The sequence below is a fragment of the Apis cerana genome, linkage group LG1 (genome assembly GCF_029169275.1).
Source record: "Apis cerana isolate GH-2021 linkage group LG1, AcerK_1.0, whole genome shotgun sequence".
NCBI lineage: Eukaryota > Metazoa > Arthropoda > Insecta > Hymenoptera > Apidae > Apis > Apis cerana.
This window is the reverse complement of record NC_083852.1, coordinates 25,495,474-25,507,785: the sequence shown is the minus strand read 5'-3', so window position 1 is coordinate 25,507,785 and position 12,312 is coordinate 25,495,474. Positions and strand designations below refer to the sequence as shown.

The window sequence follows — 12,312 nt, the reverse complement described above, 5'->3', positions numbered from 1 at the left end:
CGTGGAAAACGACGAACGACATTCGAAGTGAATATATCGTCCAAAGGAATCATTATAAACTGATTTTCAACTCGACGTTTATACTCTCTGACTCGTCTCGTCTTGAAACGAGCGTATTCGTTTCTCGTCGTCGTCGTCGTCGTTGAAAAAGATTCGAACGGGGCCGTAATTTTAATAATAGAAAAAAAGAAAAGAAAAGAAAGTTACCTGGCTCTTCTTTTTCACCGGGACAAATGTCTCGAGCGCATATAACTTCGACTTCAAGCGTTCCTTTGCTCAGGCAGAGACCCAGTTTCACCTCGCCACTTTGACCTCCTGAAATCCGTGAAAAAATTCACGCAAATTTTCGTGAAGAGAAGAAGAAAGAAATTCTTTTCCTTTTCTTTTTTTTCCTTTCCTCCCCAGTGTACGTTTTTTAAATTAAAAAAGTATAATCGCAAATATCAGAGGAAGAATCGGTCTCGGAATTGGAATTGAAATTGATCCGAAACGATTATTAATAATGTAAATTGCAAAATTCTTTACCAGCTGTTATCTTGAATCCCTTTGGTGGCACCTGTCCGCGACCCAGCTTCGCGTTAACGCCGTTTTCATTTCTCGTTGGCTGACTAAAATTGAGAGAGAACGGAAATACGAGTTCGTATCATTTAATATATCAACGTGGAAACTCGGGGGAGGGGAAAACTAATGGACTAGCTTGCTTTGCGTCTATTGTTCGTTGTATCGCGTTTTTTTTAGAAGAAACAAAGTTTAAACAATATCTGAAACGTAAACGGTATTGGAACGAGGATTAATTTTCAAAAACTATTATGAAAAAAAAGTATATGGAGTTTCAACTTTGATTAAACTTCACGATTTCCATTTCTTCTCAGTTATTTCTTACATCGAAGATCTCGCATATCGTATTCGAGGAGAGTACTAAAAAATAATCTCCAATTTCTCTTTTTTTTTCTCTCTTTCTCTGTTACGAATAGAGAAACAATTTTACTCGAATCAAGTTTATAGTGTGATATATATATAAATAAGTGGAAATTGATCAATTTATATTGAAATTCAATACAGCAATCGTGTATAATTTATATATAGATGATATATTTTTTTATAGAGCTGAGATTGCGTTGCAAACGTTAATTAGCATTATTAATTAGAAATTGGAAACAAGTTTCAACTTTTTCAATACGATATATTTTCTGTGAAAGATGTAACGTCTATCATGAATAATCAAATGAGGGAAAGAAATTTGAAAAAGTTTGATTCCAGCTTACCTCCACTTTTCTTCCTCGTCCGATTCACTGTTGCGATCGTAAAACCTCTCCGGAATATTCATGACGCTGTCTTTGCGCTCACCCCGCCCTGCGAGTTAGAGAAAAATATTTCCTTTCTGCGACACGTGCATTACGCGATTACACCCGGCCCACCAATCTACGCGCGCGATTCGCTCTTCTCTTCATTTTCTTTCTCCAAGTGGCGGCTCTGCTTTCTCTTTTTTACCTCGTTACCTCGTATCTCTTTCGAAAAAAGAGGGAGGAGGGAGGGGGGAGGAGTGAATCGTTGCGCCCTCTTTACATTCGCTCGTCGTAGATTGGTGGGTGACGAGTCGTTGCACGAAATTAATTTTTTTACGCATACCGAACGCATCTTGCTTTCCACTACTCTTTAAAGGGGATCCATACTTTTCGAACAAAAGCCTTTACGTAATCGCAATCAACGAAGCTCTCAACTTATGTCAAGTGTCTTCGGGGTTCTGTTCTGAATTCATATCATGTTTGTGATATGTATGGAGTAAACAGAGATGGAATCGAGATTAATCAGGATGATTTATATCTATCTCTCTAGTCGTCCAGTATATATATAGTTTGGAGTTTATATATTATATATTGAAATAACCTGGAAAATGTTGAGAATGTCTACTAGAAATCCTAGTGTTCGTTTAATCGTTAATTGTTCCAGTTACACAATCGTTATTCGAGTCATCTGTAATCCTTAAGAAAAAAAAAACGTTATTACATATATATATATATTTAAATGAGAAGAAAATCCGGGGAGAGTTGAAAAAATTCTAAAAGTTATGTATTGATTGTAAATGAGTGGTGTGCAGGGTAGATGATTGTAAACTTGTTTATTTCCACATCTACTAATAATAATGTTAACGTAAAAATATCATAACTATTACGCTACTGATAATACTAGTAAAATAGTAAAACTTGCTTTCTAATATAAATATATATATATATAAATAATTGTATAGAAGAAAAGAAACTGTGTGTAATACAAAATTTCTTGCAATTAATCGTACATAATTAAAGAAGAGAGCAAGAGGAAGGTATATATATATATAAAATAAAGAGAGGATCGATAAATTGAGAGATAGTAGTATCACACTAAAGCCTACTTACGCTTTTCTTTCTTAGCTACACGTTGCAAAAACTCTAGCTAAGAATGGAGCAGATCAACTAGTTCCTCAACGTTTATGCGAGAATTGTTGCTATTAAGGCGTACTAAACTACTACTTTCGTCTACTGGACCTACCGATTCTACATTGTGGAGTCGGTTACAATAATTCAGTTTGATGATGTATTACAATTGTAAAGTTAATTATTCTGATTCAGTAACGTTAATCGTAACGTAAATCGATGTTCTACTTCTGTAGGGAAGGTATTGAGATTTGAGATTAAGGTTACTGTTACATTATTATTATCATTAAATGAACTTTGAGAAATTATTATATATGTAAATATTATATTATCTATCATAGTAGTGTTTATTAAATAGGTTTAGACTGGATATCTGATAGACACGTCAGAAATCTGTCATCAAGCGTGTTTGGCACAAATACCGATACCCTGGTTGGAATGTATTGGAAGATATGCCAGGGTTGAAATTAATGGGTCAATTTGTGGCATGTTCGATGATCAAAGCTATAAGATATTTGATAAGTGTGGTGAGGTCATTTAATTTCGATTTACAATCGGAATTTCTCTTATTCCATCATTGAAAATAATATATATATATATATATTAATAATTCTAACATTATAACAAAGTTGATAAGTGAATATTCGATAAATATTATTGATATTATTTTATACATTTTTAAATATACTTTATTCGTAACCTAATACATAAATAATATCAATTATGTTTATCAAATATCAACTCCAACGTGTCATAATGTTGGAATTATTAATATAAGTAGTGTAGGTCGATCGTTAGTCAGGCATAGCTGTTATCTTGTATGCGATCTCCTGTAAACGTGTTAGGTTAGCTTTCGTTTTATTCTTCTCCAACGAGTTTCGTTCTAATCTCTAATTTCCCTCGCAAAAACTCTCAACAAAAATTCCAAGTATTTGTATAAAAATACTTTCTTTAAAAAAAAAAATAAAAAAAAAAAAAAATAAAAAAAAAAATAATCGGCATTCTCAAAGTGCATTCAACGACATTCCAAAGTTCAAATTTCCTTACTTACGATCACGATTGTAGCAACGATTGGTTAGCGATTATATATACTCTACCGCTATATATATAATACAATATTAAGCAAGCATTTTAAAAAAATCTATAAAGCGTTATCGATGCGAGCGGATAAAGGATCAGCGTAAAAAGAGAGGGATAAGAATTGCTACTCAATATATATATATATATATCCTACGAAAACACGTTGATAAAAATTATTAACTTAAGCATAGGATATCTTATTGGTAATAACACACTTACATTATTTAGGACAACGTTTCGAGCAAAACACAATAATCCGTGGGAAATAATCGAACCAGTTCCCTTCTCGTTACTTTCTTAATTGAAATCCTCATCTCCCCGTTGTAAGAGACGATATTTAAACGATTTGACACCAAAACAAAAAAAAAAAAAAAAAGAAGAGGAAGAAGAAGAGCAAACGAAACGCGTCATCTCCAAACTTTTCTTTTCGAGTGTAAAATTATTTGAAGAGAAAAGAAAAGAAAAGAAAGAAAGAAAAATCAACCCGACCATCGTGGAATCTACTCGTCGATCGTAATAAAGGTGAAAAAAAAAAATAGAAAAAGAGAACAGAACGAAGGGAAGAAAAGAAGAGACGTAAAGGAGACGTAAAATATAATACGCTCGCGTTTAATCGGAAATAATAGGTAAACAGAGATAAAGAGACGGCAAACAAAGGGGGAGAGGGGGGAGGAGACTGAACAAAGAAGAAAAAAAGTAAAGGAAAGACCGTGGAAGACAAAGTGAAAAAGACAGAGGGGAGAAAGAAAAGGAGAGAGCAAGAGAGAGAGAGAGAGAGAGAGAGAGCGAGAAAATGTATCTTACCGGAAGCCCGTGACGGTGGCCCACAGTGTCCTGTGGTTATTTATCGAGGTGGTATGGAGTGCGGCAGTGGGAAGGAGGCCGAGTTACCGGTCCTCGGAGATACAGGCTCGCACTGCCACACAGTAACCGTTGGGACTACGCACGCTGTTGTCGTTGATCGATGATGTTGTGGTTGGTCGGTCGATCGAGCCCACGATTCGTCGTCGATCGGGGTGTCGGGATGGTGACGATGGCCGACGATGGCGTTTCGACCGAGCGAACCGAGCATTTTGATCGACCGTTCGTGTACGCATGTCAGAGATTGCCGGACGGTGCCGACCGAGAAAGGAGATCAACAAAGATCAACAAAGATTGGGAAAATATTGGCAGAACACCGACAGGTCGAGTGGGCGTTCTTCGTCAACGGAAGTCAATGAGAGAAGACGAACACTCAATAATAATAATAATAATAATAATAACAATAATAATAATAGTAATAATATAGTGGAGAACATGATCAGCGCAAATAGCTTTTGGCACTTGGCGGTTTTTTTTTTTTGCTGGTTTCAACGTGGTGAAACGAGGAACCAGACCTGGCGTGATATAACAGGATATTTTTTTGTTTTTGTTCTTTTTTTTTTTCGACACAACGTTTGGAGAGAACTCGCAAAGAGTGGCGCGTGAAAAGGCACGTGTGAAGGGGCGGGGGGCGGGAGTTGGAGAGAAGAAATCGAGACGCATCGCGATTTGTTGTTCTGGCGATTCGTTCTTCTCTCCTCCATCCGTTTTCGACCACCTTTGCTCGTGTTTCCTTTGTTTCGTACGTTATTTTTTTTTTTGCTTTTTTTAAAATTTCTTTTTTTCTTTTTCGCCAATCGTATCGTTTCTCTCGATCTTGTCGAATGATATCGGGTGTCTCAGGCTGGCGCACAGGCGGAACGAGTACTGAGCGGACAGGCAACAGCGGCGCAACAGCGATCGCACAGAGATGAGCATAGAGCACAGATCATTGCGACGGATGAACTTTTGGAAATGCCAGCTTCTCCAATGAATATAGACAGACAGACAGACAGATATACATATATATATAGAATGATATCGCACTTGTTAACGCGAGGCAGATTTCTATTATTTTTCGAGCCGATTGCACTTTTCCTCCTTTCGAAAATTCGTTTTTCGAAATTTCGACTTGTGAATGCTAAACACGTGACAATTATATACATACATAAATATATATATATATATCTTTGGCTCGAGTGAATCGACGTCCAAGTTCTCATCCTCTCCATTATTACGTATATCACTACTAGTATTACTCTACAAAACTTTCATCGCCGCGTTTCTGATCACGTTTAAGATACACGTGTACGTGCTTTACACGGGATCGATGCCAACAACGTAGTACAAGGTTATATTATTAACTCTCGACCAGAGAACGCCAGAGGTTGCTAAATATCCGTTATCTTAAATCTAGTTTATAGCTACTGCACTCACGACAGTTGAAGTCTCTTTTTCGAAGCGAATAAACACAATTATCGCATAATTGGAACGCATAATTGGCTCGACGAAATATAACGTTAACGTTTAATTTTTAAGGATTTGTGCTCGACTGTATCGAATTAAAGAGAGCAGAAACGAACGAACAAACGATCCCCGATTTATATTTCAAGATTAATCACCGATCGCGAAGTTATCTCCATCGATTATTAAATCTCCTTCAATTTTCTTTTTTTTTTAAGGATCGAACCTTTTTTTATCGCTTTATCTTGAGAAAACGAGGATTTAAAAAACAAAAAAAAAAAGCAAAGAGCGTTGTTTCTTGGCTCGTTCTTCTTCTTCGTCGTTCTTCACTCTTTCGATTTCGATTCGAATTTTTCGAGTGAACGAAGCGACTCGAAGAGAGAACACTTTAGAATTGAGAATTCGAATATATTTTCTACCATCGATGCGCCAAAGTGTACGAGGCTCCCTTCCAGGCCGATCCGTTTCCGGTTACGATTAGTTATTTCTCTTTTTTTCTTTTTTCTCTTTTTTCACTACACTCGCTATCGATACGAACGAGACACCTAACTTGGACGAGAAAAATTATTATTGCCAGTTATCATACTTGTTCGCTCGGTCAAATCGCGCGAGATCGATGGAGGACGTGATCATAATACGGAGGCACACGGAGAAAAAGTGGGAGATAGAGAAACAAACAGACGTGTGAAGAAGAGGCGAGGAGATATGGTGTCGCACAGAGAAGAACACACATAAGATAATCAAAAAGGGGCGTGAAAAATGATGTAATGAGAAAATGCAATAAAAATATATGTACACAAATGATACGGACCTACACATATATATACACACATATAAAATACTATTTTTCGTTAATAAAAAAAAAAAAACACCTTCGAAAGAAACGAAATCTAAGAATTTCCTTTAATCAAACTCCTTCGAACGCGTCGCCCTCCTTTGAATCGAGAATGAAATCGTATCGGATCGTTCGATAACCAATCCGGCTCCCTAATCAATTCGGTTTACCCCCGCGTCGACGACACACACGGATACATACATGTACGTCCGTGCACACACAATTATTCGCATGCGTACGATACGCACGGCGGCGGCCGATGAGGAAGATTCGATCTGCTTCGATCGGCTGGTGGACGAGGATGGATCGAGCCGATCGACGATCCAACGATCGAGAACCGTGGTGGTGGTGGTGGTGGTGTGGTGGTTAGTGGTGGTGTGAGAAAAATAAGAGAGAAAAAGAGAGAGACGAAGAAGAAGAATATAGAAATAAATCGACGAGCGTGTGTGAAAGAGACAGTCAGACGGATAGACAGACAGGCAAACAATCGGCACGGATGGATGAACGAAATTGACGGGCGGAGCGAACGATTTCGATCGCGAAAATGATTAGGCCAAGAAAGAAAAGAGAAGCAACGTAACCATACTCACGGCTCTCGCGTCTTTTGTCTCCCGAGAGACTCATCGTCCTGCCAAGCTCCCTCTTGGCCGCTTTCAACGATCGTAGACCCTCCAGAATTTCCTCCGGGTCCCTCATTGGCCTGGTGAACGAGCTCCGTCGCCGATCACGGTTGAAGTGTATCGTCGGCATCTCGGTCTCCCCCATACTTCCGCCTGCGAAATCGAGTACCGCTATATTTCTCACGCTTCTTCCAATCGACAGATTATCGGTGAAAGACGACTTTTCGAAATCTTCGAGATGGAACATTTTAATAAAATTTCGTTCGACGGAAGATTACGTCGAGACTCGTAGTTAATGATCCCTTGGGGATTGTGGAAGAGAAGAAATTATACACTTTCGTTCGAAAGAAATCAATGAAGAGACGAATTAGGATAGGGTTTGATAGATAGAAACGGAGTAGAATACTCGTTTGAGGACGAGAGCGTGTAAACAAGAGAAGAGAAGTGGCGTGACCTAAAATTTCTCGACGACCGATCTCTCGCTTCTTTGGAGCTTTGATTTGCCTCACCTTGACCCAGTTTTCTACAATGTGTGAAATTAGAAAAGTCAAACGATATTCTAGCCGTGATCGAGATGATTTTGAGAGAATGCTTTCTTGAGAAAAAAGATAGGATTATTATAAATCTTACTTTAAATACGGACGTAGGAGAACAAAATCTGCATCGAATAGATTAATATTGATTATTCGACGATTATTAAGTTTGAACGATGAATTATTTGAAAAAAATTTGATTTTTGAAACGAGTGATTTTAAATGCTTGCGAATTTTACACCTATCTTTTTTTTCTTCTTTTTACACTTTTTGGGGAGAGAGAGAGAGAAAGAGAGGTAACTTCGTGACAATTTTACTTCACTTTTTTATATTTTATGAAAAGAAAAAACGAAAACTGTTCGAAGTAGAAAAGACTGAAATAGCAACGAATATTCCAGCAGTGAAATTTCACTGAAGAACCAACGGGAAAATAATGGTCTCTTGTTCAGTTTTTAGATTACAATGTATGTTCTCGCATTTATATTCGACTTTTTCCAGATATTGACATTTCCATTATCTATTTTTTCTTTTTTCTCTTTTCTTTTTTTCGCGCATATTTATTCCCTAATCTCCGTCCTTATACAAGAACGAATGCAATACAAATACAAAAATCTACGAAAAATTATAAACGTTGCGTTAATTGCAATTGACGACTTTTCAATTTTACGACAATGCCATACAGGCGTAACAAATGCAAAAATAAACGTTGGAGTAAAAGTAACAATAAGATTGATTATTAATTATTCGTAAACGTAATAATACGGTTGAATTAAATTAATTAAATTAACAACCTTTAATATCTTTATATACATTTTATATATCCTTATAATCCTAATAAATTACAATATTAATTTTGTCAAAAATATTTTCATATCTTCAATAATCTAGTTGTCAATAATCTGTTTTCACAAGCGAATTTTATGAAACGTTTCATAAAATGCACAAAATCTTTTCCCCCGCGATTAAGTCGCAATTAAAATAAAGCTCAATGAATAACGATATCACTAACATAATTCGCTTTCGATTTTCGCGATGAGATAAGAGAAGATAGAAGCGTTAAAGATAAACTCACACGGAAAGTGAACCACTCACGTTTACTGTCGGTGCCACCTTGGCTCTGGAAACTGCTCCTTCGGCTGCCCGGCAAGGATCTACTGTAATCCCTGTTCAGTTCGTACGGTTCGACTTCTAGCTGCTCGGATTGGCTGGAGCCTCTTCTTGAATTTGCGTGCCAAGCGTGATCCGGGTGGAGGAAACAGAGCTCCGGACTTCCGCTGTCGCTTTGCGTGTCGTCGCTGTAACTTCTTTCGCGCAGCTCCGTCTTTCGCAGTAACCTTTGGGCAATTTCCATGGAAAGGGAGCCTCGGGGGGAACAGTAGGGCGATTTGCTCGCGCGAAGCCCACGAGGGTCTTCCAGTCGATACCTGCGAACCGTTTCGTATCCCAATTTTCGTCGATGTATCTGTAAATTCTGTATCTGTCATAGTCTTGGGGATGTGATGTTGCAGAAATATTTTATTTTTTACTTGTTCGTATACGAATCGTAGATACGATAGATCTTTTGAAAGAATTAGGACGAATATTTTTCATTTTTTTTTTTTTTTAAATAAAAACTGGTCTTGTAGTTACAAATGATTTTAATTGTCATCGATTGTTTGTCTTTGTAGATTCTCGAGATAGTCTTGGGAATATGGAAAATAATATTGCAGAAATATTTTATTTTTTACTTGTTTGTATGAATCGTAGATATAATAGATCTGAAAGAATTAAAATGAATATTTTTCATTTTTTTTTTTTTTTTAAATAAAAACTGGTCTTGTAGTTACAAATGATTTTGTTAATTATCATCGATTGTTTGTCTTTGTAGATTCTCGAGATAGTCTTGGGAATATGGAAAATGATATTGCAGAAATATTTTATTTTTTACTTGTTTGTATGAATCGTAGATATATATCTTGTGGAAAAATTAGGATCAATATTTTTTTTTAATAAGCTCGAAGTCTTGTAGTTGTGGTGTAGTTACAAATGATTTTGTACGTTAATTATCATCGATTACTTGTGTCTGTAGATTCTCGAGATATTCTTGGAGATGTAGAACGAGTGATACTACAGTTATTTTTAACGAAAAATATTTACAATAATTCTTTCTTGTACGAATCGTAGATACGATGTATATCTTTCGAATAAATTAGGGGAAATATTTTTCGCGTTTCTAGATTAAAGAAGATATTCTTGGAACGTTATTTTTAGTGAAATAATATTTCCTTCTTGCTCGTGTGAATCATTCTACGTAGAATTGATATATAGAGTTTGCAAAAATTACCTATTATATTTTATAAGATCGGAAATATAAATTTTTGATTCCAAAACATTAGATATATTTCTTTTTTTAAACGCTCTCTTAATCGCGTCTCTTTAATTCAAAATATATCTTCAATCATATCCATCACAGAAATTTCATCGACACGTATAAACACTCTATAATAAAAAAATAATAAGATGTATCACGTTATACAGATTAACTGTACACATATATTGATTATTAAAATTTGAAAAAAAAATACTCCGAAGGGATGGAAAGATCATCGTTTTAATCATTTCCGTTGTGTTTCGAAAAATGAAATATTTACCAAACAGCTCTGTCGTTTTCGAGGGCCCGTTCCAAATCGACGGTGCATTCGCCGAGAAAAACGTTATCGCCGTCGGGGCAGAAATCCCACAGGGTCACCTCGATTGCCCGCTTCATTAAGCTCTCCCCGTCAACCCCGGAGAAGAGCAACGTTGCATTCCAAATTGGCTTTTGACTTGGCTCCGCGACCACGGTTTTCAATGTAATTTGATCGGCGCTGAAACGTACGTGCAATCACCTCGATACTCGTATAAAATTGCACGATAAAAGAACAAGAAATGGCACCGTAAAATCGACTGCTTTGATCGATATCGTCCCAAACGAAAGTGAATTACACTTCGGCTCTCGAATGATATATATATATATAAAACGAACTTTTGGCCGAAGGAACAACCGGCAAAAGCCAAAAGTGGTCGTCGAAATTCAATTGTTCTTCATCCGCGAGGTTTATATCGCCCGATTTCAACTTGTCGAACCATCTTTATAATACAATATACAATACAAATTATATAATTATATTATTTATAAAAATCAAAAAGTAATATTTAAATTTTATTTTACTATTTTACTTAATAATTCTTATTTCTGTTTTCCAAAATGAAAATTAAAAATTTTGAATCTTGAAAGACTACTTTTATATCTGTATCTTCGATTTAAATTGTGCGTAATAGGGACAATTAGTCATTATTGAGAATGTGCAATGTTAATAATACACACACAATGGGTGGATGAAATCACACATTCAATAAATTTTACACAATATATCGTTCCTTCGTCAAAAAGTTCGTTGAGATCGCGAAACGACCGTGCTCCACTTTTCTCCAAATGATGGAGTACAATATATACAATTTTCGATTTTTACTAACTGAAAAGAGAGATTTATTTTTATAAAAAAAAATGATTATACACCAAGCAATTTTTATATATACCATTCGTTTCCCTTTTACAATCCTCTTACCCGATCGGAACCAGGGCCAACTTGGCATACGCTTCCGGTAAGGTGCCGTATCCGGTGTCCTCCCTCGCGCACAAGTCGTCCGCCATGAAAACCGAGACGATCAGCTCCTTGCGGTCCGCCTCGTACGAGACTTGTATCTGTATCCTGCCCGTCACCTGCTTCTCTTTCGCTATCTGCTCCTAAAATAGAGGAGGCGACCCAGAGGGGTGAAGATCCGGCGCATTGCAACGGTCGATACATAATAAACAAGTCTAATAAATGGCGAGTATACGAATGAACAGAGACGAATGATCCCCGTGATCTCTGGAAGCGAGAGAATCGAAGATCGTGAATTCGAGTCAAGCGGTGAGAAGAGATTCGATTAATTTAATCGGGGGAAGAAGATAAGAGAGAATTGAATCGAAAGATCGAACGTCTGTGTTGCACGCGTAACACTCGTGGAGATTGGAAAGCGAATTTTCTCATTCCCTCGCATGCGCAAGCGAAAGGCTTTTTTTCCTTTTTTCTTTTTTTTTTCTTCCAAGGCTGAAAGCAAACCATGTGCGCGATATATGCACAGATTGTTGATGAGAAAATTACGGGAAGAAATTGTATGCGAAAGCTACACGTGTTGGACACATATATAGCTGGGGATGCATGATGTATAGCGGGTGATCAGCGATGGAACGACTGCGATGGCTTTTGCTCGATTTGTTTGGTTCATTCTTTTTTGGATCTCGATAAACTGAAATTAGTTTGGAATAATATGTTATGTATAAAAGCTTTCTTGAAAGAGACGAAAAGAAGCGTATGAGAAAGAAGAGAATTTTAAATGTTAGATAGAAGGTAAATAATTGGAGATTGGTTCTTATAATGTAAATGGAATTGCTACCAATATCCGGGGTCTAAAGTTCTTGGTGATGAGTGAAATAATTTCGAAAAAAATAATTGATTGAAAAC

At 36.8% G+C, this 12,312-nt stretch overlaps 1 protein-coding gene and 1 long non-coding RNA gene across 14 annotated transcripts in view; one reads left to right on the top strand and one right to left on the bottom strand.

Moving 5' to 3' along the window:
• Window positions 1-12,312, bottom strand: part of LOC108002050 (regulating synaptic membrane exocytosis protein 1) — a 128,922-nt gene that overhangs the window by 8,088 nt on the left and 108,522 nt on the right. For 9 of the 13 annotated variants that reach the window (XM_017063433.3, XM_017063427.3, XM_017063429.3 and 6 more), the window contains 7 exons: window positions 11,374-11,552; window positions 10,417-10,632; window positions 8,879-9,210; window positions 7,224-7,406; window positions 1,266-1,353; window positions 526-608; window positions 208-315 (listed from right to left, as the gene is read on the bottom strand). In XM_017063433.3, coding sequence (XP_016918922.1) covers window positions 208-315; window positions 526-608; window positions 1,266-1,353; window positions 7,224-7,406; window positions 8,879-9,210; window positions 10,417-10,632; window positions 11,374-11,552 — 1,189 coding nt within the window. Of the gene's footprint in view, window positions 1-207; window positions 316-525; window positions 609-1,265; window positions 1,354-1,450; window positions 4,443-7,223; window positions 7,407-8,878; window positions 9,211-10,416; window positions 10,633-11,373; window positions 11,553-12,312 lie in introns of those variants that run through there. The other 4 variants (XR_009833409.1, XR_009833410.1, XM_062087111.1 and 1 more) reach the window with 4 other exon arrangements.
• LOC114578078 (uncharacterized) overlaps window positions 1-12,312 on the top strand; it is a 91,572-nt gene that overhangs the window by 10,371 nt on the left and 68,889 nt on the right. The gene's annotated exons all lie outside the window — the stretch shown is intronic.